The 22,759-nt window shown below is 41.1% G+C and overlaps 1 protein-coding gene across 1 annotated transcript; it reads left to right on the top strand.

Moving 5' to 3' along the window:
* Nucleotides 1–6,421: 6,421 nt before the first annotated feature.
* Nucleotides 6,422–19,956, top strand: LOC119657344. Its single transcript, XM_038064218.1, has 4 exons — nt 6,422–6,956; nt 18,759–18,927; nt 18,981–19,295; nt 19,388–19,956. Exons 1-4 carry the CDS (start codon nt 6,604–6,606, stop codon nt 19,787–19,789), a joined length of 1,239 nt encoding a protein of 412 aa, XP_037920146.1. The 5' UTR covers nt 6,422–6,603; the 3' UTR covers nt 19,790–19,956.
* Nucleotides 19,957–22,759: the final 2,803 nt, after the last annotated feature.

The raw sequence follows: 22,759 nt of genomic DNA, 5'->3' as shown, positions 1-22,759 counted from the left end.
CATATAAATTCACCATCTTGATTTGTTTTGGATTCTTGGGTTGGGTAGTTTCCGAAAATGAGTCCTGTCTCACGTACCCCTGCACCTTACAATTCACGTCAAAATTAATATCAGATTCCGAAAGTGCTAATTGAGACCTTTCATTTTATATCCCACGTGACTGTAATCGATGAATAAATCTTGAATCCCCCTTTTGTATATATGGGGACCCCCATTTAAACTCCACGCAAGTTTATGTCACTCACTGTAAGCGTAGGATTTTCTAGTTCCACCAAATTTTCTTCGGACCGTTGTACCCACTTTGGAGAAAAATACGTGAAGGTGAAGGTAGGGTAGGTAGGTAAGGTTTTGTTTTACACACAACCTTAAAAAAAGCTTAGAAAAAGTAGATTCTTCATGAAAGGAGTTTTAATAATTCGCTCGAATATAAATTATTATCGTTAATTATGATGTCAGCATTTTACTTGCATCGGTTAAGATGCAGAAAATTCGCATGAAATTGGCAAGTTTGAGCTGCTATAACCTTTACACTAACAGCCGCATTTCCGTGAAACTTGGCACACGCATGCACGATACTAATTTAGTTCTCTTAGGTGGGTGGTTTTTCAGTCATTTTTTTGAAGTTGAAAATATACCATTAGTAAGTTTATTTGAACAGTAAACGGAATTGGCGTAATTCTCATTGTACACATCCAGGTGTTGAATCACTGTCGCAGCCTCACCTTGCAGAGGCGTCTTTAAGTACTGGAGCTTTTCAACCGCAGATAACGCTTCGTTGCGATGAATCAAGAGAACATGTCGTTGAACATGCGCCACTCGCTGTACTTCCCGTCAAACTTCGAGATCGACAATCGCTCCAATTGTACCCGATTTGTTGTTGATAGAACACTACTGTCACTACTGTCACTATACTACACACACTATATTGTGCCTGATGGATTCGTACCTCACCATGCCCGTTTTAAATCACGTGAGCAACATCCTGCCTTAATAAAGAACTCCAGATATCCCGGTTTTGCGCCGAGGTCCACCAATTTGATATCCCTAAAAGCTGTCTGGCGTCCTGACATACGCCATCGGTCCATCTCAGGCAGGATCTGCCCCGTCTTTTAGATATTTCCCTTGTAGACTTTCCGGGTGGAATCATCCTAATCTCTACGGATTAAGTGACCCGCCCACCGTAACCTATTGAGCCGGATTTTATCCACAACTTGACGGTCATGGGATCGCTGACAGATTTCGCCGTTATGTAGGCTACAGAATCGTCCATCCTCATGTAGGGGGTCAATAATTCTTCGGAGGATTCTTCGCAATTTTTCCTGGTAAGAACCCAAGTCTCCGAGGAATACATAAGGACTAGCAAGATCACTGTCTTGTACAGTAAGAGGTTTGACCCGATGGTGAGACGTTTCGAGAGGAACAGTTTTTGAAAGCTGAAATAGGCTCTGGTGGCTGACAACAAACGTGCGCGGATCTCATCATCGTAGCTGTTATCGGTTGTGATTTTCGACCCTAGATAGGAGAAATTATCAACGGTCACAAAGTTTTATTCTCCTATCTTTATTCTTCCCGTTTGACCAGTGCGGTTTGATGCACCAACAGGTTGGTTCGTTTTCGGAGCTGACGTTGCCACCATACAATTTGTCTTGCCGTGATTCATGTATAGCCCAAGATCTCGGGCCGATTACCACCTGCTGGATCTGGATGAAAGGAGTTTGTACTTCTCGGGTGGTTCTTCCCATGACGTCAATATCGTCAGCATAGGCCAGTAGTTGGGTGGACTTAAAGAGGATCGTACCTCTTGCATTTACCTCAGCATCACGGATCACTTTCTCCAGGGCCAGGTTAAAGAGGACGCATGATAGAGCATCCCCTTGTCGTAGACCGTTGTTGATGTCGTATGGGTCTGCAGAGTGATTCTACTGCTTTTATCTGGCCTCGCACATTGGTCAGGGTCAGCCTAGTCAGTCTTATAAGTTTCGTCGGGATACCGAATTCTCTCATGGCCGTGTACAGTTTTACCCTGGCTATGTTATAATAGGCGGCTTTAAAGTCGATGAATAGATGATGCAACTGTTGTCCATATTCTAATAGTTTTTCCATCGTTTGCCGCAGAGAGAAAATCTGATCTGTTGCTGATTTGCCTGGAGTGAAGCCTCTTTCGTATGGGCTAATGATGTTTTGGACGTATGGGGCTATCTGGCCTAGCAAGATAGCAGAGAATATCTTATAAATTGTACTCAGCAACCTGATACCTCTATAATTGCTGCACTGTGTGATATCTCCCTTTTTATGTATGGGACAGATAATGCCTCGCTGCCAGTCGTCAAGTATTGATCCGCTATCCCACACTCTGAGCACATGTTGATGAACCACTTGGTGTAATTGGTCACCTCCATATTTAACCAATTCGGCTGTAATTCCATCGGCTCCTGGCGACTTATGATTTTTAAGCCGATGAATTGCACGGAATGTTTCTCCTAAACTTGGTGGTTGCCCGTGAAGAACGTTAACGCACCCTTAACGAGTGGCAAGTTTCTTGGCAAAATGAGCCAAGGGGCAAGTGGACTGCGCGGCTCATCGACAAATTAGACCCGTGGTTGAACAGAAAGCACGGTGAGATTGATTACTTCCTTACCCAACTTCTAAGTGGGCATGGAGGTTTTCAGTCTTACCTGCACAGGGTTGGGAAGGCGCGATCTCCTGATTGTGTGTTCTGCAATAGAGTGCCGGATGACGCTGAACACACCTTTTTCTCTTGCGAGAGGTGGGATGGCCTCCGCCAGCAGCTTTATGCAGACACAGGGGAGCTCTCTCCAGACAACATTGTCAGAGAGATGCTGAAGAGCACTGGCAGCTGGAATCGTATTGCGCATTATGTTCGGGCTCTTCTTACTACGAAGAAGATTGAACTCGACCGGCAGAGGGATCGGACGGTAAGGGGTTCCCTGAACTAACAACTCCCTTCCTCCCCTCCCCTCCCGTTGGTGAAAGGAATTCCCTGACTTGAAGGCTCCCAAAGCCGGGAGAGCGGGAGGGCTAGCCCGAAGTAATGTGTCAAACGGTTCCAGGCTAGTTCTCTGATGACAGGGAGGTGTTTAGTTGGTAGTCCGCCAGCGTGCTTTTGCGGGAGTCCAACACTCTGTGCGTAAACGCATTCACCTACCCTACTCCAAAAAAAAAAAAAAAAAAAAACTTGGTGGTGGCAATATTTGTCCATCGTCTTCAGTTGGCGGGACCACCAACTCGCCGATGTTCTGGTTGTTCAGTAGTTCATCAAAGTACTCAACCTCTCAGATTTCCCTCTTTGTCTCGGCAGCATGAACATCGAAGTGTATAAGGCTTCATTTTGCTGATTTATTGGAGAAAGTTGTGAGCCTGGTGCGGTTGCTCCTTGTAATTTTCTAGTTCACAGGCCTGCTTCTCCGCTCGAAGAAAATCGTCCCCGGGCGTGCCCACGATCTTTGAGAATGCAACATTACTCGGTATGCGGCATTCTCCCGTTCCGTTGCTAGCTTACATTCATCGTCAAACCAGTCTTTCCGACTCATTTGTTGATGCTTCATCTCCAGGATCTCTGTTGACTGCGGTTATTGCGGCATCCATTTTCCTCTTATAGATGTTGCAGATGGCTGTTTTGTGGATGGCATTAGTGTTCACTTTCACCTGATTTTCAGGGAAGTGATGAAATACGAGCTCGGAGCACCATGCCAACGAGATCGGTGTGATCGGAGTCTATATTGCCCCGACAATATGTTCTGACATTCGTCAAAGCTGAGAGGTGGCCGCGTTCGATCAACATGTGGTCAATTTGGTTGAAAGTGGTTCTATCTGGAGAAGCCCACATATGTTTATGCACCGCTTTCCGCGCAAACCAGGTACTTCCAACAACAATGTCGTAGGACATTACTAATTGAATAATCCGCAGTCCGTTATCATTTGTATTTTGAAGTAAGCTATGGGAGCCAACCACGAGTTTATTACCATCATTATTTACAAAATCAAGCCTAACACCTTGCATGCAAATTACTGCGGGTTAACATTATACTCTAGATATAGATACCATTAAATAGATTAAAATGAGTTGTATTTCTTATCTTAAAGACACCCCACGTGACTATACTTTGTTGAAGAAACTTTTACACCCCCTTTTACATGTATGGAAACCTCTCTTAACTTCCAGATAAAAAGATGTAGCTCTCTGAATGCGTGGCCGTTCACATATTTCCACTAAATTTGGTGTCAATCGGTACAACCTTTTCTGTGAAATGTGCGTGCGACAGATAGACTGACAACCTGTTTGTCTGACGAACGAACAGACTGACGGACACAATCAATATAAAAAGGCGAGGAAAGAACTGCAACACTTCAAGAGGTTACACAAGGAAGCGGACTCCGGTCCATGGAGTGTGCATACAAGACAGACATGGCATCAATCAAGGATAAACGCTCACCACCGATCACCAACCCTGATTTGCTACGGGATATTATTAGTGCCCTATTCCCAGAAGTTTTAAATGAATCGAACCTACCCACTGCCTAGGTAGATTTCGATGAGATTCCCGACGTAACCACTGAGGAAATCCTGGAAGCCACCAGGAAGATTGTGGAAAATAAAGCTCTGATAGTGAGAGTCAAAACAGTTCAAGGGGGTTCACTGAAACATTTACGACGTGCCTCAAAGATGGGATTTCCCTGGAAAAGTGGAGGAAACCGAAGCTTATGCTAATCATGAAGCCAAATAAAGCTTTCAGTAATACTTCATCTTATAAGCCTATATACCTATTAAACGACATCGCAAACTTTTCGAACGTGTCATCTTCAACCACAGAAAGGGCGGTCTTCCAGGTAGGCATCTTGGATTCCGAAAGGCAATCAATATCTACTGTCAATGCAATCAGAAGGTGACAATATTGGGGAGGATTACTCTCGAAGTGAAGAATACCTTTGATACTACAAAATGGAATAAAGTAATTGCGACTTTAGTCGAATTAAGCACTCCTAAATACCTGGTGCGCACTGCCATAGAGATTCTTCGCAAGAGTGTACATACGCTAATGCGTTATCATTTGGACGATGGACCTAAGAAACATAGGGCAACCTGTGGGGTTCTACTAGGATCAGCTCTCGGCCCTCTTTCTTGGCTAATAATGTGTGATGGAACTTTGAAGTTAGAGCTGCCCAAAAGGTGACCGTTATCGGTTTCGCAGATGATAGCATGGTGCCACACGAAATCAAGGAGACCGATAATTGGATAAATGAAGGAATCTATGAAATGATAGAGGAAATCAGGTTTTATTGCACACAAAATCTTAAAAATTTCAAGCTCCCAAATTGAGGACAGGAACAGGTAAATAAGGAAGGAAATCATTTATGTAGTAAGAAAACAAGGATGGAAGGGTGGGGAACACAAGCAACTGCAATATTAATGGGAGAGTAATTTCCCATGGATTGAGTTTTCATATACTTGCAGTAATAAGATATGTCAAATGTTAGGTGGGTGAAAATAGATTAAACGTGCTCTTAATAGTCGTCTTAAATCACAGGTCATATCACATTATCCAAAGTACGCGTTACGAATGTTTTCAAAAAAATCTTAATCGCGAAGGTGATACAAATAATATCAAATAAAACTTCGCCCACGTTCACCCCCAGTTATGTACATTTCACGGCTTTCTTACTCTTCAGGGAATGGAAGTTCCATCGCTTGCTCCCTTCTAAGCCGTTTCAAATAAAAAGGATACATGTTACGCATTTACGTATGCACATACGAATGAAATTCCTTTTCAGTTACTGAAAGCTAACCTCATTGTAATTTTTACACGGGGGTGAAAAATAAAGTTACCAAATGTACACCAAAAAGCAGCAAATGTATAAAGTTGATTTCGGGGTATTTCTTTTGATCTAATGTATCCAAAGGAAATATTCGCACGAAAAATTCCGGCAAGCATTTTACATTTCACTTTCAGTAAAAGCTTTTTTCTTCGCGGTGCTGATGGCGCTTTATTCTCTTTGTTCACGCGTTGTTAACGGAGGAATTTCTTAATCTGTGATTTCAAAGGGATTTTTTTCAAGCGTTTCTGACCTTATTTAGAAGCCCCGGTCTTTTAATAGCTGGCAGAACTGAGAACAGGATTGAATTCAAGGGTGTTTATTCCTTTTCATTTTCTTCCTGGCTGCAAAGGCATTGTGCCATGGTAGGTAGTAATATAATCAAGGTGTACGGAAGCCGGAAAATTGGAAAATTTTACTATCGTGGTTTGAAAATTACGTGATTACTTCTCTCGCCAACAACTGTGAAGTGGTACAGGCTGAAGTAAATTCCTGCACAAAAGTACATGAAATATGAATATTCACAATTAACATCTGCTAAAACAATGCCCAGTATCATCATCATCGCTGGAGTAACTGATATTGTATGCACTTCATTGTTATTTAGTAAGCTGACGATGTGGTGACTTGTGCTCATTTCTTCGCTTTATCTTTTAAGTGCACTTCAGCCCAGATCTTTCATAATAAGAGCGTGTGTATACTTAAACGGCTGAAAGCAATTGCATTTGGAAGTTACTGCTTTGAAGTTGTGTTCCCAGAGTGAGTTACAATATGGCGGTGGCCGATGCAAATAGTTTCTGCAAGATTACAGAATATTTTGACGAAAAATTTTTCGAGGAAGCGCTTTCAAAAGGATTGGGCTGCAGAAATCTTCGAATCATTCGATTGAAGTTTTCAATGGGAGCCGAGGGCGGTGATTATTTTTCCAGTTGGCTTTACCGTGTTGAAGCTCTTTATTCAGTGGAAGACTCTACAGCCAAGAAGATTTCTTTAATATGCAAGATGTGTAATGTGGGCGATAAAGTCGGTTTTGAAGTGAACTCATTTACTAAGGAAAAAAGAATGTATGTGGGTATACTGCCAAAATTGCACCAGATATTGAGAGATGTGAAATTTGCTCCACAGTAAGTATGGTATTTGTATTATGAGGCCAGGTAAACTTTCAGGCGTATATTTGAATATCGAATTACCCAAATATATTCTTTAAGTTGCTATTAACTTCAAATTAATGAATAATAATAATAATAATAAAAGGACAGCAACTAGAGGCCAAAGAAACCTCTTCAGTTGCTATATCGATTATGCCAAGGCTTTTGATAGCGTTCCGCATACCTGCCTAATCGATATCCTACATCTGTATCGCATTGATCCGAAACTAATAAAGTTTTTGGCGACAGTCATGGAAGGGTGGCATGCCACCTTATCGGTGCGTACATCTGAGGGTGCTAATACCTCAGAGCCCATCGGTATACAGAGGGGTATCTTCCAGGGGGATTCGTTGGGTCCCCTTTGGTTTTGTATGGCACTGAACCCCCTTTCATGGCTACTGAATGATGCTAGAGGGCATGGTTTTCCAATAAAGTATGGCCTACGTGCTAAGTGTCAACTGACACACTTGATGTACTTAGATGACATCAAGCTGTATGCTTGAAGTCTGCTGCGAATAGTAGAAATGTTCAGCCGTGATATTCGGATGGAGTTTGGATTAGACAAATGTCGAATCCAAGCTATCCGCAAAGACCATTACGAGCCGCATGCCGGACATAACATTGGTGACCTCCACATCAAAGCTATGACCGAGACAGACTTTCTACAAGTACATAGGAATTCTTGAAGGAACCCATATTCAAATTGATGATCTGAAGGGTGCTCTGCTGTCCGAATTCCTGCGACGTGTAAAGCTGGTGCTGAAATCGCATCTCTCGGGGAAGAATAAGATAAGCGCATTGAATGTATTCGCTATCCCTTCACTGGCTTATGCATCCGGAACATAGTTCTGCTTACAGCAGTAGTAAGTAGGATCACCCGAGCCTAAATGCTTGGCACTTAGTGCTAGTATTAGGTAAAATCCGGCATCTGCAAAGATTGTGATAACTCGGAAATAAATAAAAATATGTAAAAAGCAGTTCTCTTGCATGAACACATAATTTTCCCTACCTTAAATTTAAGGCCTATCTTTTGACTTTAAGCACTTCTTGGCATCTTCTGGGTCAATCAACAAATTTATAGTAACTTTATTAAAGACGTTGTACCTTAATTCCTGCACTTTTTCCCACAATTCACCTTTATTGTTATTATACCGATGAAATACTACAGACTTCTTTAAAGCATTCTACAAGTGTTCTACAAAGTTAGGCTCTGGCGACTGCGAGAGCGTTCTAATACTAGAACTTTTGCTAAATTCAGCGAAGCTTTAATCACTTCTGCTAAATGCTGACTTCGGATACACGTCCCAGAAACTGATCGAGCTTGACATCCTAACCATGGACTCCTCATCAGCGGTACTGGAACTGGCATACCGCCGGGACAGTGCGAGAGGACGGAAGAACTGGGAGGGTTTCTTGTCAGTCATGTATGTGTCCTCCGCGAGCTGTCTCATTTTCTCCTCCCGGCTTACATACAACCGCTTTATTAATTGCTCGCGTTAGCGATTGTATGAGCAATCCATCACGTCTGTAAATATATCGTAAAATTCGGTGAAATACCGTCGGGGCAGCACCGCTATGACTTGCAAATATTGCTGTTATGGGTCTGTTATGCTTTACCTCCTGCACGATGTTTAACTAAATCTCAGGGTCATATAGATTGAGTAATACTCTTGTTTACAGGCGCGCTACCTGTTCGAAGCACTTTCGTTGTCGCTACTTTTACGCTTACCCTGAACGTGATAATCCTCCTTTTTAGGAGATGAATTATGAATTTGATGGTTCATGGTAGAAATTCAATGAGATCCATGTTATATTTGATTTGTTTATTTAAATGTAACGTCGATCCTGCTTCTCAATGTGGTGCTCAAAAAGCGGAAACTGTGAGTAGACTAACTTTCTACCGAGTGACTGCTCTATTTAACCCTCTCAGAACCTAGCTGTCTATTGTATTCGCTTCGCGCCGCACTTATAGTACATAAGCACAAAAAATGTCATGCCTGATTCGGCCATAGGCGTCCATAGTTCCGTGCCTTGTCAAGCAGGATGGGCACGTATCATCTAGGAGAATTCCCAGTCTGAACATATGCCAGCTAGTGAGTTGTAGCCAGTCATAATGTCCACCATTTTTCTCCAAGTATGTTTGCTGAATGCTTGTTTGGTTTTGACAAGAAAAGTTTGGTGTGTTTAACAGCATTAAGGCCCTTGAACCTGCCATTATGACAAACTTGTTCCCAGTTTTTGATAGCAACATTATCAGCCAATACTGCTGACATTTCAATTGCTGGTTCTGGTAAAGATGCAGCGGAAATTGAACCCACTTTTGCTAAAGTGTCCGAGATTTCGTTTGCCTCTACGCTAGAAGGACTGGGTATGCAAACTAGTTCCACCGCATTGAATCTACAAAGAGTGAACCCAAACAGGATTTTCCATGTTGGTAAGTGTGTTGGTTTGTCATTAAGAGGATGCCATCTCAGTTCAACCAGTCTCTCCAGACATTTGAGCGAAAATGATGTTAAGCTGATTTGTCTGAAGCTCTTTAAATATGAATAGTCATCTTTCCCAGGCTTGGATATGAAGACTATCTTATCCTTCTGCCAAGATGCAGGCACGTAGCCCGGAACAAGACATCCTCGAAAAATATTTCTTAGAAGTTGCTCTAAGTGATATATATACTTCTTTATCTTCGTTGGATAGATGCCATCTATGCTAGGTGCTTTCCAGTGTTCAAAGGGTGTGTTGCTGGGTGTGCAGAAAAACTCAACTCAGAAGTTCGTGAAAGTTCTAACCGGGGTCTAAAAATCAACCAATCCATCCTTATTAGGGACCCTGCAAGGCATCCTTTCAGTTCCTCATAGTATACTCTAAAGGACTCTCATTTGGAATGTTCGGAAGTTCAACCAGTCTACATTCTTATTGCTTTTGGAAGCATAATTTAGAAGTCATCTGGTTAATTTCCTAAGACTTTGCAGTTCCAGAGGAACCGTTTTACCGCCTTGCCTCGGTAAATAGGACAAGCCTAAAATTTTCAAATGAAAGGTAACCAGTCGGGAAACCGCAAGCATGACGCTTCAACTATAAAAAGTTTTGTGTTTTGTGTTTCCCTATGTGAGGAGCGATGAGTGCATGGGATCTCCCTGTGTACATAGTTAAAAATTCCATAGCCCTCTAGTTTTTAGAAAGCGATTTAAAGAAATAATTTGATGGAAAGCACAGTATTGATAATAGCCAACATCATACACTTCACACTCGAAGTTTAATATTATTAGCAAATGTGAAGAACTGAATCTAGAGCAGAGGCAAAAAAGAAGCAGGGAAGTTGATTCTTCATGAATGGAATGTTAATATTTTACCCGAATGTCAATTATTGTCGTTAATTATGACGTTTGCATCTTATTTGTACGGGTTAGAATGCGGTAAATTCCCACGAAATTGATAAGTTGCGATAACTTTGACGTTAGTAGTTGGATTTCATGAAACTTGACTTGCCTATTCGCGTACTGTCCTCTACGCTGTACAAAATTTAGTACTCTTAGGATGAACCTAAGGGGGGTTTTTCAATCAATTTCTCAAAGTTGTCAATATATTATTAATAAGTTTATTTGAGCAGATATCGGAATGGGACATCTTTCGAGGCTTAGATTCCACATAAGTGTTTTACAAAAAACCTTAACAAGGCTGGGATAAAGTAGATTCTTCATAAATGCGACTTTAATATTTCTCGCGAATGTCGATTATTCTCGTTAATTGTGACGTCAGCATTTTATTTGCATGGTTTTAGAACCACTAAATTCGCGCGAAATTGCTAAGTTTGAACTGTTATAACTTTGGCGTTAATTACCAAATTTCCATGGCATTTGTATACGAAATACTGTCTTCTATGCTGGCGCAAAATTTGGTAGTCCTAGGATGAACTTAAGTCGGATTTTTCAGTCAATTTATGAAAGTTGGTAACTAATATTAGTAAGTTAATTTATAATTAATTATAGTTTATAAAATTAATATTACATTCGGAAAGTACTGATTGAGACCTTTCATTTGGTACCCCACCTCAAATTCCATGAGAAAATTGTTACACCCCCCCCCCCTTTGTATATATGGAGAGCCCCCCTTTAAACTCCACGTAAATTTATGTCACTCACTGTATGGATGGGATTTCATAGTTTCCATATGTACACCAAATTTCGTTTGGATCGTTTTAGCTGTTTTGGAGAAAAATGCGTGTGATAGACAGCCCAGACAGACAGGCAGTCAATCGATTTTAATGAGGTTTTGTTTTACACGAAATCAATTAAAAAAAATTTGTTTTTTTTATCTGTAATTTTTTTACATTATTTCCACTTGAGTAGGTCATAGAATATATGCTAAATTTATTAGGAATACGAAACAACGAAAAATATATACTTAAGGGGGTCATCCCGTGTGAAGGCCGTTTTTTTGCCTTTTTTGAAAAATTATTTTGGAGGATTGGATAAAGATTGAAACGTGATTTTTTCACCATATGTTTATTGATGTCTCTAGTATATGTGATAAATTTTTCAGCTTGATATCCTAGCTAATTTTCAGAATACATATCAATTTATGCACCCATGTCCAAAAAAGGAGTCTTTCTGCTACCACGCTGGAGGGCGCTGTGTTCATCTGAGGAAAAAAAACTAAACGGCATTTTAATGTGGACAATATTCTACGGTCCGCAAACAAGATAATTAGAAAATATTAAAAGGCAAATTTTTGGTGGGCTTTTAAAGTTAATTTTTTGGATTTTGGTGTTTTTTTCCGGTTTTTTTATGAATAAAAAAAACGACCAGTCCGATTGCAATTATCCTAGTTTGCGGACAGTAGAAATATATATTGAAGAAGTCGTGAAAATTTCAAAGAATTTGGTTAGATAGATTTTGAGCTACCGAGCCGATTTTCAAGATGCAGTTTCGAGAAAAACGCATTTGAAAATTTAAATGTGATTATCAACAGTGAAATTTTCACTCACCATTAATCTGCTATACCTGGTCCATAGAGAGCACCCTCCGTTTCTTCAAAAAAGTCTTGTAAGGCCGATTGTTGCTCTCTGGTGTCAATTGTGGCTCTTTTAGCGAGGTAAGTCGATCGTCGTTCGGAACGCCAAATTCGCGCTTCATTACGGCGGTCGACATAAACTTGACATATGTGACCAACTTGACATCCCATTCTCACTAGGATTTTGAGAATGCCATTGAATCCTTCATTGAAAATAATAACAGCCAAAAAAGTGGCTATTTCTACGACCTACGATGTTGAGGAGCGAAAGTCCAGATCAATGCATTTAACGACTCATTCTTATTTTGGGTCTCTGTTCCAAAACATCTGTTCAAGAGATCATCTCGTGACAAATCTTCGTAGATTGGTTTGATAACTGTTTGAACTTCTTCAGTTAAAGGTGCCTTCTCGTGGTGGAAACTATTCAGTTCTCCTTTAGCTTCCGCTTTGCTTATTTGCACCAACTGCCCTCGCCTGCTGAACAATTTTGATGCTGAGGATTTTCGTCTGTAGAACATTTATGGAAGAAAATTGCCAAAATTTCTTGCTTCATTCCTTCTATCGAATTTGCGTGTCGACGAATAGCTAGCCCAAACAATGTAGTGACGTCGTTAATAACCTTATCAGTAAGTTTTCTAGCCCCTTTTCCACCATTGCCTTTGTGATTCTTCTTTGCATTTCTAAGTCGCGTTCCCATTCTATTCTCGACATGTCCTACGCAGTCCTTTTTTACTACTACGTATATTTTATTATTTGCAGAAATTTTCAGAAATACCGGAGAAAACTCCAGCAAAATCCAATATACAATATGCAAAACTTGTCGCAATTGGAACATCCATGTTCATGCTTGCTAAAAGTTTCTTTGCTGATGTTGATGCGAAGTCCTTTTTCTTCTCTGATAAGTATCGATTCCCATGAAATACTCGTTTAATAGTGCGAGCATGACGTTGAATGTTAAAACGATCTCCCTTCGTACGATCCATTTAAAAAAATTACTGAACACACAAACAGCACAATACTTACAACAAAATATAACTAAGTATAGCTTGAAAGCCTCTCAGTGCTCACTCTAGACTGGATTATCCTTTTTATTCCAAACAGCAGATAAGTTTAGACAATTGATTGGTTTTCCATCTTTTTATATTTATACCTCTGTTCGAATTTATAAGGTTCAGGTAAAAAACAAACAGGTAAAAAAAGATTCGATGCTCTTTCTCATCGAGTACTCTAGCTGCGGCTGCAAACTCCTTACCTGTTTAACACTGTAATTTCTGAAAGACTCGGAATATCGGAAAATCCTTTTGCCCACATATTCTCCACTATATATAAATACAATTCATGCAAAAAAAAATCGATTTCTCCAACCAGACACACGGGATGACCCCCTTAAGTGCTATACAAGTGCATACCAATATGCCTCTCGCCATATTTGATCACATCGGCTGTCGAACATAATATGCAATGTTGGTGATGTATCGTCATGCAAGCGATAAGGGTAATGAAAGTTGTTGGTTAAGATATTTTTTCGAAAAATGATTTGATAACTCATCATTTGCTAAGGTGATATTTAGCGCACCTCTACTATCAGTTATTATTTCACATCCTTCTTACAATGGTTGCTAATCTAAATTAGTTAGCTGTAGTAACTAACCAAAAATTCTGTAATGAAGAAAAAAAGCCAAATTTTATTTTTAAAATGCAGAATAGTGAATTTTTTATTCCTCATATACCGGTATTTTGAGGACCAGTTGTCCTCTTCCTCAGTAAAAAAACTCAATTGACCTTCTTTATGCTGTGTGCCGGCCGACCATGTATGCTGGTGAACTTTCTGTACCAGAGGTTCTGCACTCGATCCAGACCTGGGCCTCTACAGTTCTTCGAGCTGTTTATGGCTCGACAAACCTCCTTTTCAGTAACATCCGGAAAGTGGCATAGCGGTTGCTTTCGGTAGTATTCCACACAGTAACAACCCCCAACGTTCACCCCAATATTCATACGCTTCAGTTACCGAAAGCTGTACTGTCTGGACGACCTATTGGAATTCGTTGAGAGACCTGAGAAAACTCCGCTGGCACATCGCGTAACGTTGCATTCTGGACACGTTTTTAGTGGATTTGGCGATACTGTCGTAACCGACTACATACAACAGAAAGTTTTTGTTTTAGTGTGTCCAGAATTTTAACTACGGGTAACGTAGTTCTGGTAAACCCTCTGCACTTTATTTCTAACCCGCCTGTTGGCATTGCCACCACTGATTTGAGTCAGCTTAGCAATGTCCTGCTCCAATGAGTGATGCCGACGTTCCAGACGAATCTTCAATAGTGAAACTCATCGGTCACTCAAACCAATAACATCGGAGCGAATCTGTTAACAATTCAACCAGACAGCCGCAACTACACCACAATACACAAGTATTTGTAGTTCCAGTAGTGACATATCAGCACATAGTCGAGATGCAACCTCATCATTCATTTGTGATGAAATTCTCGAAGTTGCTATAAATGCATAGGACCTGCGAATACCTGGGCTAGGCAAAGGACCTACTTTCGAAAATTCTATTAAAGCCCTTTGGAATTGGCCCCTAACTTCAGCCAAGTCTTTAGTCAGACGCAAAGACAAGTGTTTCGGCTGTGCTTGTTGATGCCGTGGCCCTTGTCCGCATCGAAACTTCATCACCAGTTTCCGCGGTGACCCCAAGTCGAACAAGTTTCCTGATGTCGTTGCAACTAATAAAGCGGTATTGATTTTGGAACTACTGCATAGTCACGTGCATATATTTCGGCCAACACTCGAAGTTGCAATGCAATAAGGGGCGCCGTTGTTATTCCATGATAGGAACGAATGGTAAAGAGGTTCAGTTCTTCAGTCCACCTTATCTGTTGCCTACACGAACCTGCTAAAGTGGCCGCCACCGATCACTGCAGAGCATTTGCAGTAAGCGGAATTATGGTACTGGTCATCGTGATGCCTGCATGTGGAACCACCCCACGATTAAAGGGTTCGGTACCATGCTGTTCATTACCGACAGGTGACCCAGTCACCTAGTCAAACAATCCGTAGCGAACCTCAAATTTTTCTTTCTTCTCATTTAAAGAATTTGCATTCTATACTTATAAACCAGGAGTGAATAATCTGCAAGACTACATGGTTTCTGCACTTTCATCATCATCATCAACGGTGCTACAACTGGAATTCGGTCTAGGCCTGCCTTAATAAGGAACTCCAGACATCCCGGTTTTGCGCCGAGGACCACCAATTCGATATCACCAAAAGCTGACAGGCATCCTGGCCTACGCCATCGCTCCATCTTAGGCAGGGTCTGTCTCGTCTTCTTTTTCTACCATAGATATTGCCTCTATAGACTTTTCGGGCTGGATCATCCTCATCCAGACGGATTAAGTGACCCGCCCACCGTAATCTATTGAACCGGATTTTATCCACAACCGGACGGTCATGGTATCGCTCATAGATTTCGTCGTTATGTAGGCTATGGAATTATCCATCCTCAAGTAGACGGCCAAAAATTCTTCGCAGGATTCTTCTCTCGAAAGCGGCCAAGAGCTCGTAATTCTTCTTGCTAAGAACCCAAGTCTCCGCGGAATAGATGAGGACTGGGAAGATCACTGTCTTGTACAGTAAGAGCTTTGACCCTATGTTGAGACGTTTCGAGCGGAACAGTTTTTGTAAGTTGAAATAGGCTCTGTTGGCTGACAACAACCATGAGTGGATTTCATCATCATAGCTGTTATCGGTTGTGATTTTCGACCCTAGATAGGATAAATTATCAACGGTCACAAAGTTGTATTCTCCTATCTTTATTCTTCCCGTTTGACCAGTGCGGTTTGATGTTGTTGGTTGGTTGGTTTTCGGTGCTGGCGTTGCCACCATATATTTTGTCTTACCTTCATTGATGTGCAACCCAAGATCTCGCGCCGCCTGCTCAATCTGGAAGAAGGCATTATGTCGATATCATCAGCATTGGCCAGTAGTTGGGTGGACTTAAAGAGGATCGTACCTCTTGCATTTACTTCAGCATCACGGATCACTTTCTCAAGGGCCAGGTTAAAAAGGACGCATGATAAGGCATCCCCTTGTCGTAGACCGATGTTGATGTCGAATGGTCTTGAAAGTGATCCTGCTGCTTTTATCTGACCTCGCACATTGGTCATTCTCTTATGGCCGTGTACAGTTTTCCTGCACTTTCCTCATCTAATATTTGAAACGCGCCGGTAGCCTATAGGCATTCGCACTGAAGCTATCCTTTCATTGCTCTTCACAAGCGAGCTTGGGGCTGGCTGCAGCGAAGTCATTTATAAGATATTTCTTTGGTTTGGATTAGGAGATCATTTGTTAGCCCAAGTCTTAAAATGAAAGATGTTCCGTTTTATTGGCTAAAAGTATCTCATTTAAACAAATTCGTATTTCGGGGACCAACTGCCCCCTTTTTCAGTGTTATTATCTTCAGAAAAATTTTTTCAACATTTTCTTTAGCTGTTCTTGTGTTTATAATATCTTAATTAGGCTTCTATTCTTCTCCTAGTCCTTCCTAAAAGTTCCACCAAGATGGAAAAATTGTTGCCTATCTCGGTGTTTGGCCTTTTTCGAGGGGAATTTTCCAGATGTGGAGACTCTCGTGGGAATCTAGTCTCCTAACATCGTTCACCTCTTTTAAGATATTGGGGTTTTCCAACGAGAAAAATATCTTCCAAGGCGATCTTTCATTTTATATTTCTTTTGTTATTTTCATTACCCTCCCTCTTTAATTTTGTCCCTTTTGATTTGTAATTTGTTCGAATACAACAGGAGTTGGGCCAAATTTTTAATTTGAAGACAACCAACGTAACATTCTGTCGCTTATTGCATGTAGGGGGATTGACAGACCAGACGTCTTCACCAAATTTCGTGACAAAAGTTACAGCCGTTTAGGACTAAATTGGTTGTGGCAGACTGATGGAAAACAGGCATTGAATTGAATTGGGAGAATGGGCGACATCATGGCTACATTCGGTGGTGTCGATATTGATACAAACAAAAAGCTGAAACTAGTTAGGATGGTATTTGTGCCAGGACAATCCTGCTATACTGTAGAGAAACATGACCCACTTAGAAGGTCTACATAAAGAAAAGACAAGTATTCGATAACGCAAAGGTAGGATGTATTATACTACCCAAGGCGAATAACTAATCAGGAGATATTAGCAGACTCAAAAGCGTAACCGATAGCAGTTCAACTTGGAACTGGAGACCGGAAGCTGGGCGCTTCAGGTATGAAAGGTTTTGTTTGCTTCTTCTGTAAGTATATTTAAGTGTTGAACTATTCCATTTGTACGTAGCCCGTTATGTATTTGCATTTAGCATGTCTGACTACCCACTTCAGATGCAGAAAATTTACAGGGGAGAGTCAACTTTGAGTTACTATAACTTTGTTAGTAATAGTATGATTTTGATCAAGCTTAGGGATAATATGCCTCCTATTATATTTTATACTACTACCAACTTTTATAACTCTGGGATAAACTTAAGGGGGGTTTTACTCAATTTCCCCAAAAATATGGTTATATACTATTATTAACTTAATTTGAATAGATATCGATATGGAGAGTATTTTGAGGCCTGGGCACCATACATCGGCAGCTTCATGATTTTCTTCAGATTTTTCGGCTGGGTAGTTTCTGAGAATGGCCCCGTTAAAAAATCATCACACTCCACCCCTCCAACTCTCCGCCTTTTTAACAAATCTCAAAACTAAGACTGGCTTCGAAAAGTACTAATTGAGACCTTTCATTTGATACCCCACATGGCTACATTCAGTGAAAAAAGTTTTACACCACCTTTTTACATGTATGGGAACCCCCCTAAATTCAACTTAGAAGGATATCACTCACTGCATGTCTGGGGGTCCACAGTTCTCACCTTCTCACCAAATTTCGTGTCAATTGGTATAGCCGTTTATGAGAAAAGTGCCTGTGACAGACAGACAGACAGACAGACGGACAGACAGACAGACAGACATTGAACCGATTTTAATAAGGTTTTATTTTCAAACAAAACCTTAAAAAGAGTTGAAATGATTAGCACTTACCAAGTTGGGAGAAAGTCATCATAACAAAGCCTGACATCGAGATCTGCTGGAAAATTTTTGAACGCTTTCACCCATAATGCAAAAATAATATTTCTGTATGCTATTTTGCAGAAATAATTTTTCAGTTATGTTTATATATGTACATATATTCAGTATGACCCTTGCGCAACACCTAGTGTAACTTCCAAATTCTTTCGTCCAATTCAATACATACTGTTTTCAGCATCTAGGCATTTGCCTCTTAGAAAATTTGTAAGCTATAAGGAAGATGGTAAGTCTCATTGTTCACTGAAACAGGATAACACTGATCTACACAATGATTAACCCGTTAGTCTTAACTACGTATAAAGTAACAAATTATCTTCCCCACTCCCACTAATCATACGTGTGATGTCCTGGTATCTTTTGTTGATGATTTGCTCTCGAGAGGGTGGCAATATTTATGAAATTGGGGGTGTCTTCAAACTCAAATTCTATCCCAAGTTCCATCTTAGCGGGGCACTGGCAATCTTACGCTTCGTATTTACAGAGCATTTTTTTCAGCCACTTTTATGGGGAAAGATGGATTTTTTTATGTAATGATGGGCGACGGAATTTTTCAAAATTATTATTTAGCTGTTACCTACCTGCTATAAAAAATGTAAGACTGTCACTTTCTACCTATTCACCGAAAATTGTTTCCACAGATGTTTCCATACGGTAGATGAGCCAGCAGCCACATTTATTTTGGAGGACATGAAGGCTTCACATTATTCTTTAGCAGATCGCTCTGTGGGCTTAGATGAAAACCATTGTCGTGTGGTTCTGGAAAAGCTGGCACAATTTCACGCCGCTTCCATTTTACTCATCGATAGTGTAAGGTACAGGCTTAATCTGCTTAGTAGTTAATATATAATTGCATATTGCAGAACCCAGTGATCAAAGAGACACGAGAGCTACAAGGAGGACTGTTTTCATCCCTAGATTTGAAGGTCAAAAGGCACGAAAAATTCGTTCGTCAAAATTTGAATTTTCTTATCGAACACACCAAAACTTGGCAGGGATACGAGGAAGTCACAGAAAAATTAATTAAACTTGATGAACACAAATTGCTCAACCGATTAACAGATGCTTTGCAAATTTCACCCGACAATGTAGTAGTCTTAAATCATGGCGATATGTGGACCAATAACTTTCTATTTAAATACTGCAAACTTCAACAAACACCAGTGGATGCAGTCTTAGTGAGTAATCTTTTAGTGAACTTAACGCGATTCACACTTTATAAAAAATTTATTTCGAATGAATCTAAAATAATTTGAATCGTATGTTTCAGATCGATTTTCAGAACAGTGCGTTTGGAAGTCCAGGAATTGACGTGAACTACTTTTTGGCATCTAGCCCCAGACTGGATGTTTTAGAAAACAAAAAGGATTATTTAATTGAAGAGGTCTACTATAGGGAATTCAAAAGTACCCTCGAAAAAAATGGTTGCGAGTATATACCAAGCTTGCAGATCATAAGAAATGAAGTGAGAAAAAATATGGTTTTTGGTTTCGTCTGCTGTATCGGGTTTTTCCCAATTCTGCTAATGAATAAAGAAGAATCAATCAACAATTCCCTCAAAAGTTTTGCAAATCCAAACGCACTAAAATCCGCCATTTCTACGGAACGGTACTTAGATATGATGCGATTCTGGTTAAAGGAAAATGATCAATATGGTCTATTTAACAATTAAGGAAATGTTTCAGGATTCGACATAAATGGGTGTATTCTTTGTGGATATGTAACTACCAGAAGGTAAAAGAGTTTTTCTTACTCTGCCAAATCCGCATAAATTTGAAAAACATATAGGTTTAAGCACTGGTAAAAAATAGCCTGCATTAAAAAAACTTAAATAATTAACTACGGTTGGTTTTTTATAATCATTATAATCATCCAGTATCCGGTCTAGGCATGCCTTAATAAGGAAGTCCAGACATTCCGGTTTTGCGCCGAGGTCCAACAATTCGATATCCCTAAAAGCTGTCTGGCGTCCTGGCCTACGCCATCGCTCCATCTTAGGCAGGGTCTGCCTCGTCTTCTTTTTCTACCATAGATATTGCCGTTATAGACTTTCCGGGCTGGATCATCCTCATCCATATGGATTAGGTGACCCACCCACTGCAATCTGTTGAGCCGGATTTTACCCACAACCTGACGGTCGTGATATCGCTCATAGATTTCGTCGTTATGCTGGCTATGGAATCGTCCATCCTCATGTAGCGGCCCAAAAATCCTTCGGAGGATTCTTCTCACGAACGCGCCCAAGAGTTCGCAATTTTTTTTTCCTAAGATCCCAGGTCTGCGAGAAATAATCAGGACTGCCAAGATCATAGTCTTGTACATTAAGAGCTTCGACCCTATGGTGAGAGGTTTTGAGCGGAAAAGTTTTTGAAATAGGCCTTGTTGGCAGCCAACAGCCATGCGCGGATTTCATAGTCATAGCTGTTATGGGTTGTGATTTTCGACCCTAGATAGGAGAAATTTTCAACGGTCTAAAAGTTGTAGTCTCCTATCTTTTTTGTTTTCGCTTGGCCAGTGAGATTTGATGTTGTTCGTTCTTTGGTTTTTACCGCTGACGTTGCCACCATGTACTTCGTCTTGCTTTTACTCATGTGCAGCCCAAGATCTCGCGCCACCTACTGGATCTGGATGAAGGTAGACTGTACATCTCGGGTTGTTTTTTCCATGTCAATGTCAATATCGCTGGCTTAGTCCAGTAGTCGGGTGGACCTGAAGAGGATGGTTCCTCTCCCATTTACGTCTGCATCGCGAATCATTTTTTCCAGGGCCAATTTAAAGAGGACGCATGATAGGGCATCCCCTTGCCTTAGACCGTTGTTGATGTTGAATGGTCTCGAGAGTGATCCTGCTGCTTTTATCTGGCCTCGTACATTCGTCAGGGTCAGCCTAGTCAGTCTTATTAATTTCGTCGGGATACCGAATTCTCTCATGGCCGTGTACTGTTTTACCTTGGCCATGCTGTCGTAGAGAGATGATGCAACTGATGTCCATATTCCAACAGTTTTCCATCGCTCGCCGCAGAGAGAAAATCTGATCTGCTGCCTCCTGGGTATGGGCCAATGGTGTTCTGAGCGTATCGGGCAATCTGGCCTAGCAAGATAGAGGAGAACGCCTTATAGATGATACCAGCAACGTGATACCTCTATAATTGCTGCACTGTGTGATATCTCCCTTTTTATGTATGGGAAGATAATGCCTCGTTGCCAGTCGTCAGGAATTGATTCGCTGTCCAATACCCATACTACTTAGTGTGGTTGGTCGCCTCCATATTTAACCAATTCGATTGGAATTCCATCGGCTTCTGACAGCTTATAGTTTTTAAGCCGGTGGATGGATGGATGGCGGTATTTTTCAGTTCGCGAGACGTCCAACTAGCCGATATTCTGGTTGTTGAGCAATTCATCAAAATACTCAACATATCGCTCCAATATGCCCATTCTGCTGGAAATCATATTTCCCTCTTTGTCTCAGCAGGATGAACATCGAGGTGTGTGAGACTTCATCCTGCTGACTTGCTGGTAAAACTTCCACACCTGGAGCGGTTGCTTTCTGTACTTTCCGAGTTCACAGACTTGTTGGTTCTTCCAGGTTTCCTTTTTCCGTCTGTGAAGTCGCGTCACCGCTCGACGGAGTTCGTGATCTGCGTGTACTCGCGTTCTTTGAGAATGCAACATTACTCGGTATGCGGCATTCTTTCGTTCCGTTGCTTACTTAAATTCATCGTCAAATCAGCCGTTCCGACTTTTTTTGCGGCTGGATCCAAGTATCGTTGTGGCCGTATCAATGATAATGCTTTTCCATTGATTGTGAAGATCATTTGTTGATGCTTCATCTCCAGGACATCTGTGAACTGTGGTTATTGCGGCATCCATTTTCCTCTTATAGGTGTTACGCGCTTTGTTGTGGATGTCTTCAGTGTTCACTTTCATCTGATTTTCAGAGATGATTCTGGGAGGTGTTGTAATTCGAGCTCGGAACACTATGCCAACGAGATAGTGATCCGAGTCTATATTAGCCCCCTATATGTTCTGACATTCATCAAGGCTGAGACGAGGCGGCGTTCGATCAGGACATGGTCAATTTGGTTGAAAGTGGTCCCATCTGAAGAGGCCCATGTATGTTTATTAACCGCTTTCCACGTAAACCAAGTACTTCCAACATTCATTTCGTACGATACTGCTAACTGAATAATCAACCGTCCGTTATCATTGGTATCCTTATGTAAGCTATGGCAGCCGACGTATCGCGTGAATACGGGCTCCGTCCCTACTTGACTGTTGAAATCTCCAAGTATGATTTTGATATCATACTTGGGACAGGCTCTTCAACTCTGCAGTCTCCTATGTAGGAGCGTGAACTTTTATGAAGCTTACATTTTTAAATTTGCCTTGCAAACGCAGAGTGCACAGCAAATTACTCCGAGAAAGTGGTTTACTGGATGGCCGCTATAATATATGGTGTAGTGGATCTTCTCCAGGAAACCGGTCCCTGTCCATCGCATCTCTTGCAACGCTGTTACATCAGCCTTATAATGGGACAGGATTTTGGCTAGCTGGTTGGCAGCTCCATCTCTGTACAGGGAGCGCACGTTTCATAAGAAAATGAGATCATTATTTCTTTATCGTTACCTGGTTTATCATTG

This window comes from Hermetia illucens, chromosome 5 (assembly GCF_905115235.1).
Source record: "Hermetia illucens chromosome 5, iHerIll2.2.curated.20191125, whole genome shotgun sequence".
In the NCBI taxonomy this organism is placed as follows: domain Eukaryota; kingdom Metazoa; phylum Arthropoda; class Insecta; order Diptera; family Stratiomyidae; genus Hermetia; species Hermetia illucens.
Note: the sequence above shows the minus strand (reverse complement) of the source record. Positions and strands in the feature narration are given on the sequence as shown.

Excerpts from the sequence above, each read along its gene's own strand:
- LOC119657344 (XM_038064218.1), top strand. The coding sequence starts at position 6,604 with ATGGCGGTGGCCGATGCAAATAGTTTCTGCAAGATTACAGAATATTTT. Across the intron at positions 6,957-18,758 it reads GATGTGAAATTTGCTCCACA|ATGTTTCCATACGGTAGATG; the intron begins GTAAGTATGGTA and ends TTGTTTCCACAG. Across the intron at positions 18,928-18,980 it reads CCATTTTACTCATCGATAGT|AACCCAGTGATCAAAGAGAC; the intron begins GTAAGGTACAGG and ends TGCATATTGCAG.